We start from the raw sequence: 19,603 nt of genomic DNA, 5'->3' as shown, positions 1-19,603 counted from the left end.
AAAACTAAAGCAACTTCCGCGAAGGTGGTCCGTCGGTCATTTCCGTCCCCCCCGCTCTCAGGTTCGAGCAGCACATTGGTTCCTGTTAACATTTAGTGCCCAGGTTCTTCTTCCGGACACGTTATTGTTGCATCAGCATCCAACTATCCAGCACTGTGGCGATGTCGACCTCAGGAGAGCCAGGTACCGTGCGGAATTATTGTTTTTTCACCTCATAGACACGTCAGGTGAAAATTCATTTAACGCATGTGATGGCGCCATTTAATGTGTTTTGACGAGCTGTCACAGCCAATAAGCTAACGTTAGCTTGAGCTATGTAGAGCGGTGGTTTAGCTAAAGGTAACCGGTCAGTGACTGACGTACCGAACCCCCTCTGAAAAACAGGCTATTTAACCTGCTGGTAAATGGAGCGGAATCAAGCGAAAAATCAACACAGGTCAACAAATACGACTCAACAGCTGTTCTGAATTTATTGAAGACGCTTTTCAGTTTGGCACACATATTCCATATAGCAGCAGTTTATTAAGAAAACGAACATTTCAGGTGTTATAAATGGTTCAGGATTTTGAATGTTGTTTGGTTCCTGTCAAAGAAAACGTGTGGCTGTTCTGAGCTAATAAAGACCGTTTGTCTGAGCTAATGAAAAAATTCAACACTGACCATATGTAGCATAGAATGCAACATGCTGATATAACTACAGAACTGTCATCTACAGCAGCCTAAAGTAAAGACATCATATTAATTCAGTTTAGTTTTATTCTGCCTGAAGTGCTGCAGCTCAGATGACATCATCACTAACAGGTTAATGTTTGCCTTCACATCTGGTTGAGCAGATATTTCCAGGAAACATAAAAGAAAAATAATGTACGGAGGTTGTCATTTGTTTGTAGAATGTACATTTAAGATCAAATTAAATGGATTTCATTGTAATGTTTGTTGCTACTTTCAGTTTTGATGAGTTGCATCATCTAGTTTGATCCGTTAAGTTTCCATTTGATGGTTTCTCTTGTTTCACTCATGTCTACATAGATTTTATTTAAGCTTCTATGTGCAAAAGAACCTGAGACCCTCTTTGAATTACTATTAATGTATTATAATTAATATCATTATTGTACAGCCTATTAAAAAAACCTGCACCTTTTCCAGGCTCACCCTGACATCCTGCTCACCTGTTCAATACTTTTTGTATTTTAATTATATTAAATTTGATAAAGACTTCATTGAAGTTAATAAGCCTCTATAACCTGGATTATGCTTGTAATTTGGGAAATGTTCATGTTCTGTAGGACAGTATGGTTTTTCAGAACAATTTGTTGTTTTTATTTAGGATCACAATATAAAATGTATATTTAGATTTTTTGAAATGTCCTTGAAACAATTCATATATGCTTGGAGTAGGTTTCAATATCAAATATCATGATATTTTTGACCAATACGACTATAAATGTGTGACAATATTGTAGGGACAACTGTTGATACTTTGACAAAATGACATTTCTGATTAATAATCTTGAGAAATGTGGATTTAATGACTCAGTGATTAAAGTCCAGTATTAGAACAAGCTGAACAGCCTAAATAAGTTCATGAAACTACATCAATTAATGTAATACAGCCTTTAAAACCAGCAAACAACAACACATATGTCATATTACCTTATAACCATCCAACCCCATACATGTAGTCTCACATCAGGATTATAATATGATATTGATATATTTGCCGGCCCACTTTCATTGTATGTAAAACAAAAGCCTGTCGTCTGTGTTGCGTTCCCTGTGTCGCTGCTCTGAGTCTGATTTTAGGAGCTTTTGTTGTCTCCACATTTTAACTCCACTGTATTCACATGTCGATGAGCGTTTGCTTTCAAAGCTGCATGCATGCCAACAAATCACACTCACTTGATTTTATGTTAAGATATTTTCTTTTAGTTGTGCCATCTCTTCTTTTTTTTCCCTCTGCTTAATCTTCAGACTTTCACTTTCTGCTCAGACCCCTTTTAATGGCAACACTTTCAGTCTCAGTGTTTTTTACATCCTGTGTGGAGGGAGAAAAACAAATTTAAGTTTTTATTTGACAGCTTCTCTGTGTTCTTGGAAAATTCATCCAGTCCGTTTCAGTTTCACTCTGAGTTTTGGTGAACGGTGTCGTTACAGACAGGAAAGACTTTGTTTGTGTGTCTGAACATGGATACAGAGAATTGTAACTCAAAATGTCATGATTGCTGTTGTTACACACTTTTTGCAACATCCAGCATCTGTACTATAATAACAATATTTCTGCTTCTCCTTTTACTCACTTATTGGTGCAGTATTACATCAGTCCACTGCTTTCAAAATAGGGCTGCAACTGTTATTTTCATTTTCAGTTATTTCTATTATTTTCTTGATTAATTGTTCAGTTGCTTGTTATAATTTCCCAAGATGCTGTCCTCAGAAGTCTTGTTTTGTCCAAAACTAGAGCCCGATGAATAAATATAAGGAACTAAGAGAATCTGATATCATCTAGCAGCAGATAAACACACTTTTTTGTTGTGATCCCTCAAATGTGAGTAGTGACAAAGATATGTAATGGAGGCTGTAGCATATCTAAAATTACTTTGGTGCACTGAAACAGTAAACTTCACTCAGCCGGCTGATATAACAGTCTGGCTCTTTCCCCAAGTTTACTGTCACAGAGGAGTGAATAAACCAGAAAATATTCACATTTCAGAAGCTGGAATTTGACTTGTAAAAGATTAATCTGTTATTAAAATATATGTCATGTAGTTCAGGTGAAAACTCATAAATTAACTGATGTAGCATTAATACAAACATGGATGCAATAGATTTTCATGGTGTGATCTCAGGAAATATAGTGGTGTTCATGTTATCATGAAACAGTCATGAAGCTTGATAATAAACTTGAATTATTAGTTTTTTTTTAATAACTTGAATCCCATAAAATTTAATACCATAGATGAGCAAATTTACACAGTATGATAAACACATTGTTTTTATACCACAAGCTTCTTAAAAACGGTTCACCGCTGTAACCAGTAATACAAGATATCAACGTTACAATAACACAATATTGAGATGAGAATATTAGAAAGGATTCCATTTTTTATCTGCTACTAGATCACAGACAGAATATGTTCCTGTGCTCGTCTGATCACCAGGAGTTTGTTGTTTAGTTTGTAGGACTTCAGGAGTTAATTTTAGTTTTGTTGTCATTTTTGTTCTATAGTTTGCGTTGGACTTTCTGTTGATCATATTTGCTTCTGGCTGTGAGCCTGATCGTGTTCCTTCTCCAGCTTGTTGCAAGTGTTTCCTCAGGCTGTTGCAGCTTAGTCGGTAATTCTTTTCGCATATTTGCCCTCTTGTTTCTGCAGCCTTTGAGTTTGGCTTCTTGCTACAGATAAATGAGGAGGCCGCGCTGGCGGCGGCGCTGAATGACTACCTAACCTCACGCAGCTACCTGGCTGGGTTCAGCCCCTCTCAGGCCGACCAGAAAGCCTTTAAGCTCCTCCGCAGACCCCCAGACCCACAACACGTTCACGCTCTGCGCTGGTTCAGACACATAGCAGCCCTGCAGCAGGACGACAGCCCTGACAGCAGCAGTGAGTAGACAGATGAAGGCATGAACAGGCGAGATGTGATCAGGGTCTCTGGATGTTGAGGCACATGAAACTAAAAGCACCTCTCACCTGCACCTCTGCAAACACTCGCATGCATGAACTCTGAGCTCTGTCGCCGGCATTTCAGGGAATTCAGTTTGACATCTGTCTTCTCGTGTGTGTCGTAGCAGCACAGCGTGGGCCCGCCTGACAAGTGACGCTGAGAAAAGTTAGTCTATCACTGTTTAAACAGAACGATGGCAGCTGGGACTGAACACACTCCCTGTTAGTTTTGCCCACAGACATGTTTAACACGCACATCCTCCCAAAGAACACATGATGTTCAAACAGTTTACAGAAGGAGGAAATTAGATGTCGTGTCTCGCAGTTTTGTCCTGAAACGTTTGAATGCATGATTTGCTGGTGTTTGCGCATGCAGTTTGTGGCTCTGACTGCTTATTGTCTCCAGGTTTTAAAGTACACGTGTTCTTTAACCGAACATGTGAAGCTGCATTTCTTTAAAACAAGATGATCCTGCGCTGTTGGTTAACAGTTAGCAGATTCTCCTCTCCTGTCCTGAGCAGTCTGATTAGATCTGGTCTCACTAACCTCTATCTAGAGCTCAATCTTTTCTCACTCGGCATGCACAGATTACACCGATACAGGATTTTGAATGAACAATTTGTTGTGTATTCCCACTTTTGTGCTGAGAAAACAAAGAAACATTCATTATAAAGAAATAGCTGAACTGTTTCAAACTCATTCAGCCCTTCGTTAGTCCTTCGTTAGTGAAAGAACAGCTTCAGAAGCCTTTTTAGCTTCTGCACAACTTCTTACTCAGTTATTACGATTTCTAAGTGCTTACAGAGCCTCACAAACTTATGGCAGTGATGATAGAGGTAAAATATACTGAAGACTTTAAATACGTGTACTGGAATCACTTTAACTCCACATTCTGTTCAGAAACAAAACATTTTATGGCATCGAGGACGTTCAAATCTTCTTCAGTCAAAAGACTTTGTAGTAAATGAAAACATTCATCACTACAGGAGAGGAAATCTTTAATGATTCTGCTGATGTTAAGATCTTTTCACATTCGGTTCATATTTGAGATGCAGGTTGAGAAAAATGGATATTAGGAATGTATTTTGATGTTCACCTGCGTTACCCTCTCTTTGTCTAATTGACTGGTTTTGAAGCTTGAAGCAAATATATTAGTTCGATTTACAAGTTATGCTCCGTGTCTTTGGCGGATGTTCAGCTTAAGGAAAATAACTTATATATAGAGTAATACAGACAGTGCAGACTTTACAGACTTGGAGGTTGTAGATACACTTTGATCACACTAAAACTGAAACAAATCAGAGATTTTCAGCTGATTAAATTGGTTCCAGCTTCTCAAATCTGAATAATTTAAGCTTTTCTTTGTTTTGTGAGACGGTGAATTGAATTTCTTTGTGTTTTGGACTGTTGGTCGGACAGATGAGCAATTTGAATACTTAAATTTGCCATCTGGGAAATTACAACTGCCTTTTGATTGCTATTTTCTGATATTTTACAGATGAAAACATCAACTATTAATCAAAAACAATCCAAATTTGCAGCCATAGATCTCAGTAATGTTGTGTTAATGTTAATGTTTTTTTTTTCTCGTTCTGTACTCTAAACTCTATATCTTGGTATTAGGCTGTAGATGTGTAGTGATAACAAACATAAAGCTCCTGTGTGCAAATATTTCATGCAAAATAATTTAAATTCATTATTATTGTTGTACTTGTTGTCTGTAGAACATTTTTAAGAATCTGGTTGACGCCACCAAGTCAGATATTTTAAAATCCTGCTCATGGTGGCTTTAAAATCATTTTGTTTATCGTGTCTGATGGCAGAAAACATTGAAAAACATGCAATTCATTTATTAAAAATGTCAGTTTTCTAATGATTTTATACATTTTGTTCTTTTTTTAAAAAATATTTCAGTGAAAGGGAAGCGGGTTCAGCCCGCCTGGTCTCCACCAGCAGGAACAGAAGTTCCCCAACTTCGACTCTACAACAGCCTGACGAGATCGAAGGTACATCAGAGACAGATATCTAATATTTAATATCCCTGACAGGTTGTTGGTGGAAAGAGATTTCCATCCTGAGCTAATGGGCGCCTGTTTATGGGCGTCTCTTTAAACAGCACCTGTGAACATGCTGCATTCACTCACGATGAGTTCACAGGCCTCCTGTTGATTTAATTATTTATATTTTAATATTAGATTCCCTCAGTGCGCTGCTACATACTGTAAATGAAATGAGTCTGGTCGGACATCAGCACCTCAACCTGACTGCTGCTTGTAGGTATAAAAGCACGAGGCAGTAATTCTAGTTCAGAGGATGTGAGATTAACTCCTGTCACAAATGTGTGTGAAGAAGAAACATCGCAGATAATTCAGAGACTCTCGAAACTGCGTCCTGTGTCAGAGTAGAGTAGAATACAACCATGACAGCAGATGAATTCATTCTTTCTGGCTCTTGGATGGATGGATGGACACCAAACAATGTTTTATTCTGTGATCAACTCGTTAACGTCGTCCTCTTTTTGTTTCAGGAGCTGTTTGTTCCTCAGAAGGGGAATAAAGTAACGTGGTACTGCTGCGGACCAACAGTGTACGATGCCTCACACATGGGACACGCCAGGTAAACAAGTGAAAACTCCTCATCATGTGAATCTCATCCATTGTTCCTTTAGCTGTTTTCTTCAGTCGTTTCATGTAATAATCCGTCCTGCAGGTCCTACATATCCTTTGACATTCTGCGGAGGATACTGAGAGACTACTTCAAGTATGACGTCCTGTACTGCATGAACATCACAGACATCGATGACAAAGTGAGTACGATAAGAAAGGCTCGTTTTGTCTTTAATTAGACGAATAATAAACTTGTTTGTGGACACACACTCACTGCAACATCTCTCTCTCTTATCTTCAGCACTTGTGTATTTGGAAGGATTTGAATTTAAAGTCTTGATGTTGAGACAGAATGAAACATTTAAGAGACATTAAAGATGTGATATTGGTTTCTAGTTCAGTGCAGTTTGTGTAGGGTCTTAGTGTATTTTTATCTCTTCCTTGCAGATCATTAAGAGGGCTCGGCAGAACTTCCTTCTGGAGCAGTACAAGGAGAAGAAGCCACAGGCGGCTCAGATCCTGCAGGATGTGCTGAGCGCTCGGGAGGTGAGACCGAACCTGCAGTCAGTGTCTGATACATAGTGACAGCAGCTGTACGTTCAGTAGACAAGATACAAGCTTGTGTTAATCTGTGTGTCTTTTCTTAAGTTTAAAAGAGTTTGAATAATTACAGATAAGTATTCATATTTGACAGCTGTTCAATGAACCGATTAATTGTTGCAGATTTAGTTCCTTGCAGCCAAAACAAAAAGTTCAGCAGCTTGTTCACCACAGACGAGTTTCCCTGTGGAGAAGTAAAGTGTCAGATCACATATTTAACACGACAACAAACAAAAACCAGATCAGACAAAACTCTGCAGAAATCAATAATAATGATGATGATCAGATTACATCATTAAAGGTTACCTGGATGTTTCTAATCCTCGTGTCTTCATGTCGGTGTTTTCAGCCTTTTCAGGCACATTTGGCCTCGACGGCAGATCCAGATAAGAAGCAGATGCTGGAGCGGCTGGATGCTGCAGTGACGGCTGCTCTGCAGCCCCTGCAGGCAGCCATGGACGGCAGAGCAGCAGCTGAGGTGGTTCAACCTCTGGCCCAGGTGAGACTGAGCAGACCTGCTGTTCACTTACTGTAAATCCACACTGGAGTCGTAGTTTTCCTCTGTAATATTGATGTGAGGCAACCACGACCAGCAGCCAGCTAACTTGGCTTAGCACAGAGAATTTATCTTCTTTTCTGAATCTGACTCAAGGAAGTTACTGACACACTGACACATTTAGTGTTTAAAAGTCACACAGAGAAATTAATCTCTTTTTTTATTTATTTTGGCTGAAATACATGAAATCTCATAAAATTTTCAGTCTTTTTAATTGGTTGATTTATATTTCTACTGTCAGTTTTATTCAGTCAACGCGTTGTGAAAGCAGTGACATGGAAAACTACAAAATAAATTGATTACTTATTTAAAAAATGCTTTTTATTTGTTCCGTCTTTGTGCTGAAGGCGCTGTTGGAGAACTCCAAGGACCTGTTGTCTGACTGGTTGGACAAACAGTTTGGAAGTGAAGTCACGGAGAATTCAATCTTCTCCACTCTGCCGAAATACTGGGAGGGAGAATATCACAAAGACATGGACGACCTGAACGTAAGTGGAAGGAAAACCGAGCGACCGACACAAATAACAACAGGAAGCAGCTAAAGAGGAGGATAAAACACTTCCCTCTATATTTGTTAGTGTATATTATACTTTAAAAAACATGTTTTTCAGCTGTGATTCCATGCTTTGTGTTTGTTTATACAGTAATTGTATTGAAGTAACTCTTACAATACATTACTAATGTTCTATTGTTGTTTTTGCCGTCAGGTTCTTCCTCCAGACGTCCTCACTCGAGTCAGTGAATACGTCCCTGAGATTGTCGACTTTGTGAAGAAGATTGTTGCGAACGGTTACGGGTGAGGAAGAAACTGAAGCAGTGTTTTCATTCATGTTACAGCCACACTGTCAGTAACAGCAGGAGACTTTAAATCATCTTCTTTCTGTTGTGTTCCTGGTGTTGACAGGTACGAGTCAAACGGTTCTGTGTACTTCAACACCTCGAAGTTTGATGGCAGTCCACAGCACTCGTACGCTAAACTGGTGCCAGAGGCTGTCGGGGATCAGAAAGCTTTACAAGAGGGAGAAGGTTCGTTTTTATACATTTCAACGACCTGTTTTACTTCGTTCTAAGCCGAGACCCCTCCAGGCAGGATGATTTTACTGATGGATTACGTTTTAGTGTGTAGAGAAGTAAAACCATCCTGGATGCTGCACTCAGGGGTTTTTATGTATTCATTGTTTTTACCCTGCGGTGTGTCCTGTCTGTGCTCATAGGTGACCTGAGCATCTCTGCTGACAGATTAAGTGAGAAAAAGTCTCCCAATGATTTTGCGCTGTGGAAAGCCTCCAAGCCTGGAGAGCCTTCATGGGACTCTCCCTGGGGGAAGGTGAGACCTGAACTTCACCACAGGATGATAGAAAGAGGAATATTTATGTAGAAGTTCAATTTAAGGAAGTTCTCAACGTGATTTGTTAAATGCTCTAACAGGGACGGCCTGGCTGGCACATTGAATGTTCAGCCATGGCCGGATCTGTCCTGGGTGAGTCCATGGACATCCACGGTGGAGGGTTCGATCTCCGATTCCCCCATCACGACAACGAGTTGGCTCAGGCTGAGGTACGAATTCAAAGTCTGTCTTCGTCACTTAATACAATATTGTGTTCTTGTTTGTCTTAAAGGATTTTCACCAGCCAGAGTTTGAGACGTGGAGGCAGCAAGTCACAAAACAACCATTAACTGTAGTTTATTTAAAGTCATTAAGAACGTAAAATCCAGATGATGACCACCGCTGGTTCTTCTTCTCCGCAGGCTTTCTTTGAGAACGATTACTGGGTCCGATACTTCCTCCACACCGGTCACCTGACGATCGCCGGCTGCAAGATGTCCAAATCTCTGAAGAACTTCATCACAATTAAAGACGCTTTGGCAAAGAACACAGGTGACTCGCCTGCTTCAGCCGGATCTCATCAATGCTGTAGAGACGTGGAATAATTCTACCTAGGCTGAGTAGTGTCACATGAGCTGATTTACATCACAAACACGTGGACGTCCCGCACGACTAAACCAGTGCTATAAAAGCTAGAAACACTCCGTCAAAACTCAGTAATTCATCAGTCATAGTTGCGAGTTTAACTGTTGTCGTCTTTGCATCGTCCTGCAGCTCGTCAGCTCCGCCTGGCTTTCTTGATGCATTCCTGGAAAGACACCCTGGACTACTCCTCCAACACGATGGAGTCAGCCGTCCAGTACGAGAGGTTCATGAATGTAGGTGATGCTGTGACAGATAGTTTGGTATAATTCTTGAGGTTTGTCTGTGTTTCTTTTTAAATAATCTGCTGTTTTGTTTCCTTCTTGTCTCACAGGAGTTCTTCCTGAATGTGAAAGACATCCTGCGCTCTCCCACTGACCTCACCGGTCGGTTTGAGAAGTGGGAGGTGGAGGAGATGGAGCTCAACAGCAGGTAAGGGTGTGAAAATGAGAGCGATGGATTAAACATGGAGTTGGAGCAGATAAACCACCTGAATTCTAAGTAGATTTTGTCTGATTTGTAACAGTCACATTGTCCACAAAAAGCTAATGGTGTCTGGTGTTGTGTAGTTTCTACGACAGGAAGTTTGCCATCCACGAGGCTCTGTGTGACAACGTGGACACTCGCACCGTCATGGAGGAGATGAGAGTTCTGGTCGGCCAGAGCAACAGCTACATCGCCAGCAGGAAGAACGCCAAGCTGAGACCCAACCGCCTGCTGGTGGAGAGCATCGCTGTGTATCTCACCAACATGCTGAAGGTCAGCAGAAGTTTTAACTGCTCTATTAGATCCTGTCCATCGCCGCAGACTGTCGAGTGCTTCTGTGCGTAATACTGGTGAAAGTGAAAGAGCAACTTCTCACCACACACACGTTCTCCTGGCTGTGATGTTGTATGTATGATGAGGATAACAGAAATTAGGATGACCCACTGTCCGTATTAAAGCTGCAGTCCACCAAAAGAAAAGTAATTACAAACTATGTCAAACTTTTTCAAGCAAAGAAGTGAAACATTGTCTGGTTCCAGCGAGGATTTGCTTCTTTTATGGTCCTTTCTGACAGTAGATGAAGAGTCTTTGGGTTTTGGATTGTTCGTTGGACAAACAAGTGATTTGAAGACATCTGATTTTGTAAAAAAAAAAAAAATGTCAGTGTTGTAAAAAGAAAGTACCTAAAAGTAATGATATTTTTTTACAATATTACTTTGGTGAACATGAAAGGCTTGAAACATTTATTCATGAAGAAATGCACTTCTTTGTAATCTACAAAGTGACTAAAGCCGTGGAAATATAAACTACTAGAACATTGAAAGTACATCGAACTTGTAGTTGAGTAGATTCCTTCAATGGAAACTGTGAAGAGCATTTTCCTCTTTTTTTCATTACAGAGTAAATAAATAATCCACATATATAATTAAAATTGATCCCCAGATTAATCGATAATGAAAATTATCTTTAGTTGCAGTGTTGGTATGTTTGCAGGGGCTGTAAAGAACCTGTTAGACGTTTCCATTTAGTCATGTCACTCGGTATAAAATATGTCTTGAAGTCTTTATTGTTGCCACACTGGGAGCAGATCATGTAGCCGCCACTAGGTGGCAGCGTAAGCCGGACACTTCTGAACTTGACTGAAAAATAAGATAAATAAATTAAAGCAGCGCTCCTTTAAGAAGCTGAAGCTAAACAAACTAAACTGACCTTAAAGGACAACACAATTTATACTGTTTTACTTTGTTTTTATATGGCGGACCCCGCCACCTGTAACTGTAATGTTTTATATGAGCAGTGACTGTATTGTGATGTGTGTCTGTTGTCTTGTAGATATTTGGTGCCATTGAAGAATCAGCGTCCATCGGTTTCCCAGTGGGAGGTCAAAGTCAGAACGTTGACGTAAGTAAAGAGACGATTTCTGTGTTTTCACTGTTTTTGTCTCTCGACTTCACATCAAACACACACGTGTGTCATGTTGAAAATGTCCTGTACTAATTCAGATGAGTTCATTTTTTGGCATCATTTTTCCTTGCTAACATAAACTCTGACGTCCACATCAACACATACACTGTATTATTCAAACCTGATATTTGTTAAAAATAAAATCCTCTCCACATCAACTTTTGTCAACATGAGAATACATGAACTTTCCCAGACAATCATGTTGGGCCAGTAGTTGGCGATGAAGTCTCATCAATCATACAACAAATAACTAAGAAGAACATTTTGTCCATGTGTAGAGAGCTTATTGTACTTTTTAACATTACCTGTGTTTTAGTGATGAAAAATATAAAGTCTGTGTTTTCAAACATGTCTGTTCACATTCAGACGAGGCATAAATGTGTATTTATAACATTTCTGGACAAAGTAAATTGCTCTTAATTAAAACCTGCAGTCACAGACAGGAAATGCTTCATGCTCAGATTTACATTTTTAATCTGGTTATTTAAATCACACGCAGTGAAATATTGGTGGTGTTGTTTCTCAGCTGGAGAGCACGGTGATGCCGTACCTGTCTGTGCTGTCGGAGTTCAGAGAGGGAGTCCGCAAAATCGCCCGAGAGCAGAAGGGTAAGAAGTGGTGCTAATAATAACGCTGTCAATGATGTTTTCCATTTAATGTTACGGTAACACTTCATCCTCATTTCAATCTTATGTAGTGATGGAGCTGCTGCAGCTGTGTGATGTTGTCCGTGACGAGACATTACCAGAGCTGGGAGTCCGACTGGAAGATCATGAAGGTAACAAAATCTCAATATTCTGTTGTTATAATATGTTTTGTTTCAGGAAAATAAATTCTTAAGCTCTTGATGACACAATGTGATGTGTTTACAGGTCTGCCCACTGTGGTGAAGCTGGTGGACAAGGAGACATTACTGAAGGAGCGAGAGGAGAAGATGAAGGTGAGGAGGAGGAGCAGGAGGAGGAAAGCTGTCACTTCTGTTATAAAAGCTACATAAACTCGGCCCAGTGAAGAAGCTCTGTGTTCTTTTTCTTTGCTCATTTCTAATATAAAAAGTATCTGTAACTTTTGTTTTCTTCTTTCTCAGATGGAAGAAGAGAAGAAAAAGAAAAAGGAAGAAGCTGCCAGGAAGAAGCAAGAACAAGAGGTCGATCACATGTTTCCACGTAGAGACGATTCGTCCTCTTCTTCTGTTTCTCAGACGATGAAGACGTTCACTCACTCTCCTCTTTTCCTCTTCAGATGGCTAAACTAGCGAAGATGAAGGTCCCTCCATGTGAAATGTTTCGCAAAGAAGCTGACAAGTACTCCCAATTTGATGAAACGGTAAATCTCACGTACTTTTCACTCATTTTATTTCTCCTTTACGCCCAAACGTGTGTTGATTTAGATTTTTTTTCTTTTGCTGAGATGAATGTTCCTGTTGTTTGTTGCTGTCACAGGGTTTCCCCACTCACGATGCTGAAGGGAAGGAGCTGAGCAAAGGTCAGGCCAAGAAGCTGCGTAAGCTGTACGAGGCCCAGGAGAAACTACACAATGAGTATCTTCAGATGAACCAAAACGGCAACTGAGTGTGTGTTTGTTTTGTTTTTTTACCAATTGTCCAAACCATCCACCCTACAGAGTACCGCAGAATAAATGTTAAGGCCAGAGAAGCTGGGTCATCGTTTGTCTCCTGATTATCTGTTTCGGATCAGAAAACAACAAAAATCAAACTTCCAAAAGATTAATTTTATTCAAGGTGAATTTCAGAATGACTGTTAAAATAAGAGAGTGCAGGAGACTTCCTGTTTGCTCTGTTTGGGTCTCCACAACAACACAAACAGTAACTGAGGAGGTTTCATGATGGGAGCTCCGGAGTCTCTGTTAGCGCTCTGCTAGCAGCGTCTCCACGGGTTTTCTACATGAATCATGTTTTTGATTGAAACTCTGTCATAATGCCAGTCGGTTGAAGGATCACGTGTGAGTTTAAAATTAATTACAGATTAAAGAGTCTCTGAACTCTCCTGGAGGGATAAACACCATCAAACATTTCCTCACGTGTTGTTCAGATGTTTTGACTGAACTTGATTCACAAATGCATGAACACGTCTGCGTTTTGTTCTGTTTCTGAACTCATTCTGGTTTTTCCTGTGATCCGTCAGCTGTCTGTAACCAGATTTAGAGATCAGATTGGCTGAAGGCACCGGAGGGCTGCAGCTAACGTTCATCCCCATCAGTTATTCTGCAGGTCATTTCAACGAAACATCAATTAGGAGGATCTTCTGGCACAAATAGAAGATAATACTCATGATTAACTGAGATTAGTTGTGTTTTAGCTACTTTAGAAGGAGCTTGTTAGATCTACAGAGAGTCGGCCATGTTTCTACAGTAGCTCAGAACAGACGAACCGAACAGCTGTAGGGAGCAACTTTAGTGTTTTTGGTGTTTTTAGTGAGCACTGTAGGCGAGGGTGAGACGAGGGGTGTTCAGTTGGTTGCAATCTTCAAAATGCTGCTAGATGCCAGTAAATCCTACAAACTAGAGCTGTTATAAAATAATGAAAAATTCAAGTTATAATTTGTCACAACACAGATGTGTTCAGGGTGCTTGTTTTATTCGACCGACAGTCTAAAACCCCAAAATATTCAATTTAAAATCACATTCACATCACATTTCAGTGATGTTTCTTTTTTTGTTTGTTGTTTTCAGGAATATATGACTTCAAGCAGCCATTAGATTAGCAACTGGATAAAAGTATCATGAACTTTTTATAATAATCACTTTCAGTTGGGTTAAACTGTTGTACTCCGAGACTTTTGCAAAACTGCAAATCGATTATCAGATTCTCTGCTTCATTCCACTGATGTTTACTGTATGAATGTTGTATGTGTGTCTGGAACATTTTAGGTAATTAAGACTATTTTCAACACATTTTCATCAATTTTTAGTGTTTTTTTTTTTTAATCACTTCTCATTCAAGTTTTACTAGATTTATACAATCGTAAAGGATGAGGCTGGTTATATTCTGTATTTTTGTGGTTTTCATCAAATCCTGTGAAAGACCAGAATCAGGATATGTTGTCTCTGAGTCTCTCAGAGACGTTACTTTACAAAACAGCTCGCACGATATGAAGTTTGACCTAAAGTAAATAAAAAGGTTCAGTAACAGTTGCTCACTGTAGTTTTTAACAGAAGTTACTCAAACAGGAGGAAATAGTGCATTTCTCAGGGACTATTTTCAGAGGTGGATTAACACACATTTGGTGCTCTAGTTGAGTCAACACAAATCACACAAGCATCATTGTTGGTTTTTGTCTTTTCATGGGATTTGTTGATGATCATTAAAATATAGAAAATGACCCGACATCTCCTTTAAATCTGCTCGGCTGCTTTCTCATCACACTGGGAAAATAAAACTGCTTAAATCCTCTGTTGATGTGGTGTTTCTACAGGAAGAGGAGCTTTTTATAATGCAACCGTCCATTAGGATCATGTATTTTTGTACAGTTGATGTATTTAATGTCATGGCTTGTTAGGACACAGCTGCCGTAAGGCTTTCAGATCGGAAGATACTCCAAACTGGTTTCTTTTAAAGAAATAAAACTGGTCATCATTGTGAACTCCAGATGTCGACTTTTATCTTAAACAACCTGGTGACAAGATAATTTAATTTCTGCAATAATATAACAGATAAATATATGGATGAATGATGATTTCATACTGGAAACAGTGAGCTGTGTGTTTAGTGGCCTAGTTAATGGAAAACATACATACATACATACATACATACGTATTGTATGTATGATGTTTCTTATAATCAATAAAGCAGCTTGTTCTGAAAGCTGGAAACTACTTCTGCATTTTATAGATGAAGGCAAAAATGTGATAACAGAAATATGTCACCAGGAAACAGGTGTGAACTGAACAGGTGTTGATGGAAATACTGATTATTTTATATTAGATAAAGCAACTAAGCTTTGTTGTGTGTAATTTTGACCGGATTTCCTCCAAAAACTTGACAATTTTGAGCTCTTACAGAATTTGAAAGTGGCTGAATTTGCCATATTTCCAGTTTTCAATAGAGATACATAGATTCACATGTCTGTTTCTAATAAAATATGTAATAAAGTACATTTTGTGGTGGTTTTGGGAAGTTTTGGGAGGTAAATGTGTGACTGCGATTTTAAATCCTGGATTTAAAGAGGAAAGCAAGTGTTGAGAACTTTCAGATTTGAATTTCAAAACAGTTTGATTTTAGTCTTAGACTTTTGGCTGATTTATTTTCTTTCTTTGCGTGTTTTTCAATCATAACAGACAAAACAAATTTCATGCAATGGTTATATCATGAGCTATTAAAAGAATTTACAAAGACTGCTTCCTGACATACATTTTCTTGAACATTTTACTTGTTCATCTAGATTTAAAAGAAAGGCATGTGCGTTTTTCTAACATCATCTAATGGCTAATTAGCACAGGCAGGCTTTGTGTGTTCCAATGTCACAGCTCATATGCATGCAAAAGATGAACCCATAAATATAGAAATGTTTATATGTTTATTATTTAAACAGTGGAAAAAATAAACATGGTGGATACTCCTGAAAATGTATTTAATTAATTATAAAATCAAAGAATAATAACAGTAATACAAATAATCATAGACTTTTTATCACCATGTTATAATAATAATAATATATTTTATTATAATTATTCGACTTTAAAGTCCGTAAATTGAACTTTTAACCCCACGCCTGTCAGCCAATCAGGAGCGTCCCTGCAGCGCTGCAGCCAATCAGATGTGACGGAGCGCTATTTGAAAGCTGCTGGTCTCCGTGTTGTTTACCTGCACTGACTCATCGCTGCTCTCGGATCTGGTCGCTAAACTGAGCTGCTCGCTGAATAAATCTCCGCGTCGTTTCTTTGAGTCGCAGTTTGGACTCGTTGCTGTCGAAGTTCAGCATGTCGTCTTTGGAAGTTCTCGGTGTGGTGAGTAAACTGAAGTTATTTCACTGTCACTGCGTTAGCTGCCTGCTAAAGTTAGCTTCGCCAGCTAACATCGTTAGCTAACATCTCCGCCAGCTTCTCGCTCGGCGTTTTGTTCGCCTGTGGTTTTTATAACGACTCTTTACACCAGATAACATTTCTCAAGCTTCTCTGAGGGTTTAAAGTTTGGTGTCGTTGTCTTTTAGCAGCTTCCAGCCGCAGAGAACCCGGTGAAGATGGTTAAATCCACCGCAGCAGGTCCGAGGAGAGCTGCTCTGGGAGAGATCACCAACTACACTGCAGCAGCAGTCAACACGAAGGTGAGCTGAGGAGCAACAGGACAGCTGCTGTCATGTCTCACCTGTTCTCAGCGCTGTGAATCACTGAAGAACACAACACACTCAGGACTCATGCAGAAATGTGTGGCCCAAAGTATGTGGACACTTGTGCATGAAGCCAAAAACCTTGTTTCCTCCAGAAGAGTGGAGACTGCAGAGGAACATGAATGTTCATGTTTTCTCTGTATTTTCAGTTTACATGTGTAATGTTGAATGTTCACTCCTGCCGTGTTTCCTCAGAGGCCCGGACGAGCCAAAGCATCATCCAAACCGTCTTGTGCCCAGAACACTCGACCCATCTCGGTCCCGGTGGTGCATCCAGTAGTCCAGGTCCCAGCTCCTGCAGACCCTCTCCCCTCCGTCTCAGAGGAGTCGGCTGACGTGTCCATGAAGGAGGAGGAGGCGCTGTGCCAGGCTTTCTCTGAGACGCTGCTCACCGTGCAGGACGTGGACGAGCAGGACGCAGACCAGCCGCAGCTCTGCTCACAATACGTCAAAGACATCTATAAATATCTCCACGTGCTGGAGGTAGTTCATCCCCTCCGTCGTTCAGACTGTCGCTCTGCTTGGTGTTGTACTTTGTTCTCATGGCCGTCTGCCTCCACAGGAGCAGCAGGCTGTACGAGCCAACTACATGCAGGGTTACGAGATCACTGAACGCATGCGAGCGCTTCTGATCGACTGGCTGGTCCAGGTTCACTCCAGGTTCCAGCTGCTGCAGGAGACTCTGTACCTCACAGTTGCAGTCCTGGATCGATTCCTCCAGGTGAGAACGGCCTCGGTAGTTTTGCTTTTTCTGTCTTTGGGTTTTGTGAGCTGTGTGAAAACCTTCCCTCTGTGCTGCAGGTCCAGCCGGTCTCTCGCAGGAAGCTGCAGCTCGTCGGTGTGACCGCCATGCTGGTGGCCTGTAAATACGAGGAGATGTACGCGCCAGAGGTCGGAGACTTCGCCTACATCACTGACAACGCCTTTACAAAGGCTCAGATTCTGGAGATGGAGCAGGTGGTCCTGAAGACCCTCAACTTTGAGCTCGGACGTCCTCTTCCTCTACACTTCCTCAGACGGGCTTCCAAGGTGGCCGATGTGAGTTGTGGCATGAATTTGTTAGGAAATGATCAGGTTTTTTTGTGTTAACTGAGACTCAGCTTCTGACTTTACTTGAAGCCTAAACTGCAAGATGCTTCAGTGGTGCCAGTTGTAATGTCTGTGAAATGATGAAAGGAGGAAATGAACATTGGACTATCTTTCCAAACCACACAGGTTTTATTGTCCAGCATGCTGTGTATTTTTATACAGCAGTACCACTGCTGTCACATTAGTGCTGCTCAGGCTATGATATCAGGACTGCAGACTAACGTGCTCACAAGCGTATCTGACTTTTCTGTGTGAAAATGACCAACAGTGGTGTGTTTGTCTCAGTCTGATGTAGAGAGACACACTCTGGCCAAGTATCTGATGGAGTTGACCCTCATCGACTACAACATGGTTCACTATCGGCCCTCTGAGATCGCTGCTGCCGCCCTGTGTCTCTCCCAGCTGCTGCTCGAAGGACTGCCGTGGGTGAGTTGCTGGACTTGAAGCGGCTGGATTCATGGCTGTATTTTTGTCTCGTTAGTTTCTAACTGTTCCGTCTCGTCTCAGTCTGCCACACAGCAGCACTACTCGACCTACGACGAGGCCCATCTGAAGCCCATCATGCAGCACATCGCCAAAAACATTGTGATGGTGAACGAGGGGAGGACAAAGTTCCAGGTGAGGGGTTTGACTAAAAGGACAATGACTTCAGATTTTTGATTTGAACACAAATTCAAACCTTTCTTCCTCTGCAGGCTGTGAAGAGAAAGTACTCGAGCAGCAAGCTGATGAAGATCAGCCTCATCCCTCAGCTGCAGTCGTCCATCGTCAAGAACATGGCTGCTCTGCTCAACAATCCCTGAAGCTAACTAACTTTCACCAGAGGATGTTTCACTTGCACTTTATTTTTAGATCACTGTGGAGAAACTTGACTAGTTTTTAATAAAATGTTTTTATAATTTTTGATTCAAGCTTTGTGGTTTGTTGCTTTTAATCGTTCGTGTTTGATGCGCCGGCGTGGAGACATTTGTACAGCTTCCAGTCAGAAGTTGTTTGCAACGAAGTTCTTAGTAAATTCTCTAAAGTTCGAAGATTTTCTCACTACATGGTTTTATTTCAGCTTTAGTCTTTTTCGGGACATGTGCCTTATTTTTGTTTGTCTTAAATATTATGTTTTGTTCTGTGCTTTAGTTGAATCTTGTTTACATTGTGCCTAATTTGCATTTATGGTGTACATTGATTTGATCTCTGACTTGTGTCTACTTTTGTCCATAAAGCTAAATAAAACACTTCAAATACTCTGAGTTTTATAAGTTCCTGCTGATCTTTACCTGAGAACTTATTTGCATGAAGTGCAGTTTTGTAAAAGTAAAGTTTTAATACATTTTACTTCATCACTTTCAAATATAATTGTCTCCATCTGGTGTGTGTGTGTAAACGTTTGCGTGGTCCAGATGGCTTTTGTGTTCTCATCAAACAAGCCTCGACCATGATAACCTGCTCATTAATTGATTCATGGTCATGTATCATCTTGTTCACCAGCACTCAGCACTGCTAAATTTGTCTACATGAAGATTTAGTTCTTTGTATCTGAACTTCACTTTGTGATGAAGCCTTTTTAACATGTTCATACTGAAAATTATACAGAATAGTCACTAGTTTAAAAACTGCTTTGAATTGAGATCACAACATTTTATATACATTTTTTGGATGAAGGAAAGTAAAACCTCCAAGGATCCAAAAATCATTTAGTTTCTTTGCAGTGAAAAGTGTCTTACAGACGTCTCTCTGAAGTCACGACCTCATGAGACCTTAATTCAGAATAACTATGTAAATGAAGAGACAAATCTTTTATTAATCCTGTTTAATTGTGTCATGGATCACACATG

At 40.2% G+C, this 19,603-nt stretch overlaps 2 protein-coding genes across 4 annotated transcripts; both read left to right on the top strand.

Annotated features, from left to right (window-relative positions):
• Positions 1-25: 25 nt before the first annotated feature.
• On the top strand, positions 26-15,694 carry cars1 (cysteinyl-tRNA synthetase 1). 2 transcript variants are annotated; one of them, XM_037094372.1, is made up of 23 exons: positions 26-183; positions 3,372-3,599; positions 5,574-5,665; positions 6,187-6,275; positions 6,369-6,465; positions 6,713-6,811; positions 7,215-7,364; positions 7,769-7,909; positions 8,129-8,217; positions 8,326-8,447; positions 8,636-8,748; positions 8,850-8,978; positions 9,171-9,300; positions 9,523-9,626; positions 9,725-9,822; positions 9,960-10,149; positions 11,209-11,277; positions 11,867-11,948; positions 12,038-12,118; positions 12,213-12,280; positions 12,428-12,487; positions 12,583-12,666; positions 12,783-15,694. In XM_037094372.1, the coding sequence occupies exons 1-23, from the start codon at positions 162-164 to the stop codon at positions 12,909-12,911; spliced, it is 2,466 nt and encodes an 821-aa protein (XP_036950267.1). In that variant the 5' UTR covers positions 26-161; the 3' UTR covers positions 12,912-15,694. The 2 variants fall into 2 exon arrangements, with proteins under 2 accessions (XP_036950267.1, XP_036950269.1); XM_037094374.1 differs by lacking the exon at positions 3,372-3,599.
• A 449-nt stretch (positions 15,695-16,143) lies between these two features.
• LOC119017612 (G2/mitotic-specific cyclin-B2-like) lies at positions 16,144-19,018 on the top strand. Of its 2 annotated transcripts, none has more exons than XM_037094377.1 (8): positions 16,144-16,305; positions 16,512-16,622; positions 16,881-17,168; positions 17,248-17,406; positions 17,487-17,723; positions 18,060-18,200; positions 18,282-18,392; positions 18,470-19,018. In XM_037094377.1, exons 1-8 carry the CDS (start codon positions 16,279-16,281, stop codon positions 18,575-18,577), a joined length of 1,182 nt encoding a protein of 393 aa, XP_036950272.1. In that variant the 5' UTR covers positions 16,144-16,278; the 3' UTR covers positions 18,578-19,018. The 2 variants fall into 2 exon arrangements, with proteins under 2 accessions (XP_036950272.1, XP_036950271.1); XM_037094376.1 differs by having other exon boundaries at positions 16,509-16,622.
• The last annotated feature ends 585 nt before the right edge of the window (positions 19,019-19,603 follow it).

Source organism: Acanthopagrus latus, chromosome 4 (genome assembly GCF_904848185.1).
Source record: "Acanthopagrus latus isolate v.2019 chromosome 4, fAcaLat1.1, whole genome shotgun sequence".
Classification (NCBI taxonomy): Eukaryota; Metazoa; Chordata; class Actinopteri; order Spariformes; family Sparidae; genus Acanthopagrus; species Acanthopagrus latus.
Note: the sequence above shows the minus strand (reverse complement) of the source record. Positions and strands in the feature narration are given on the sequence as shown.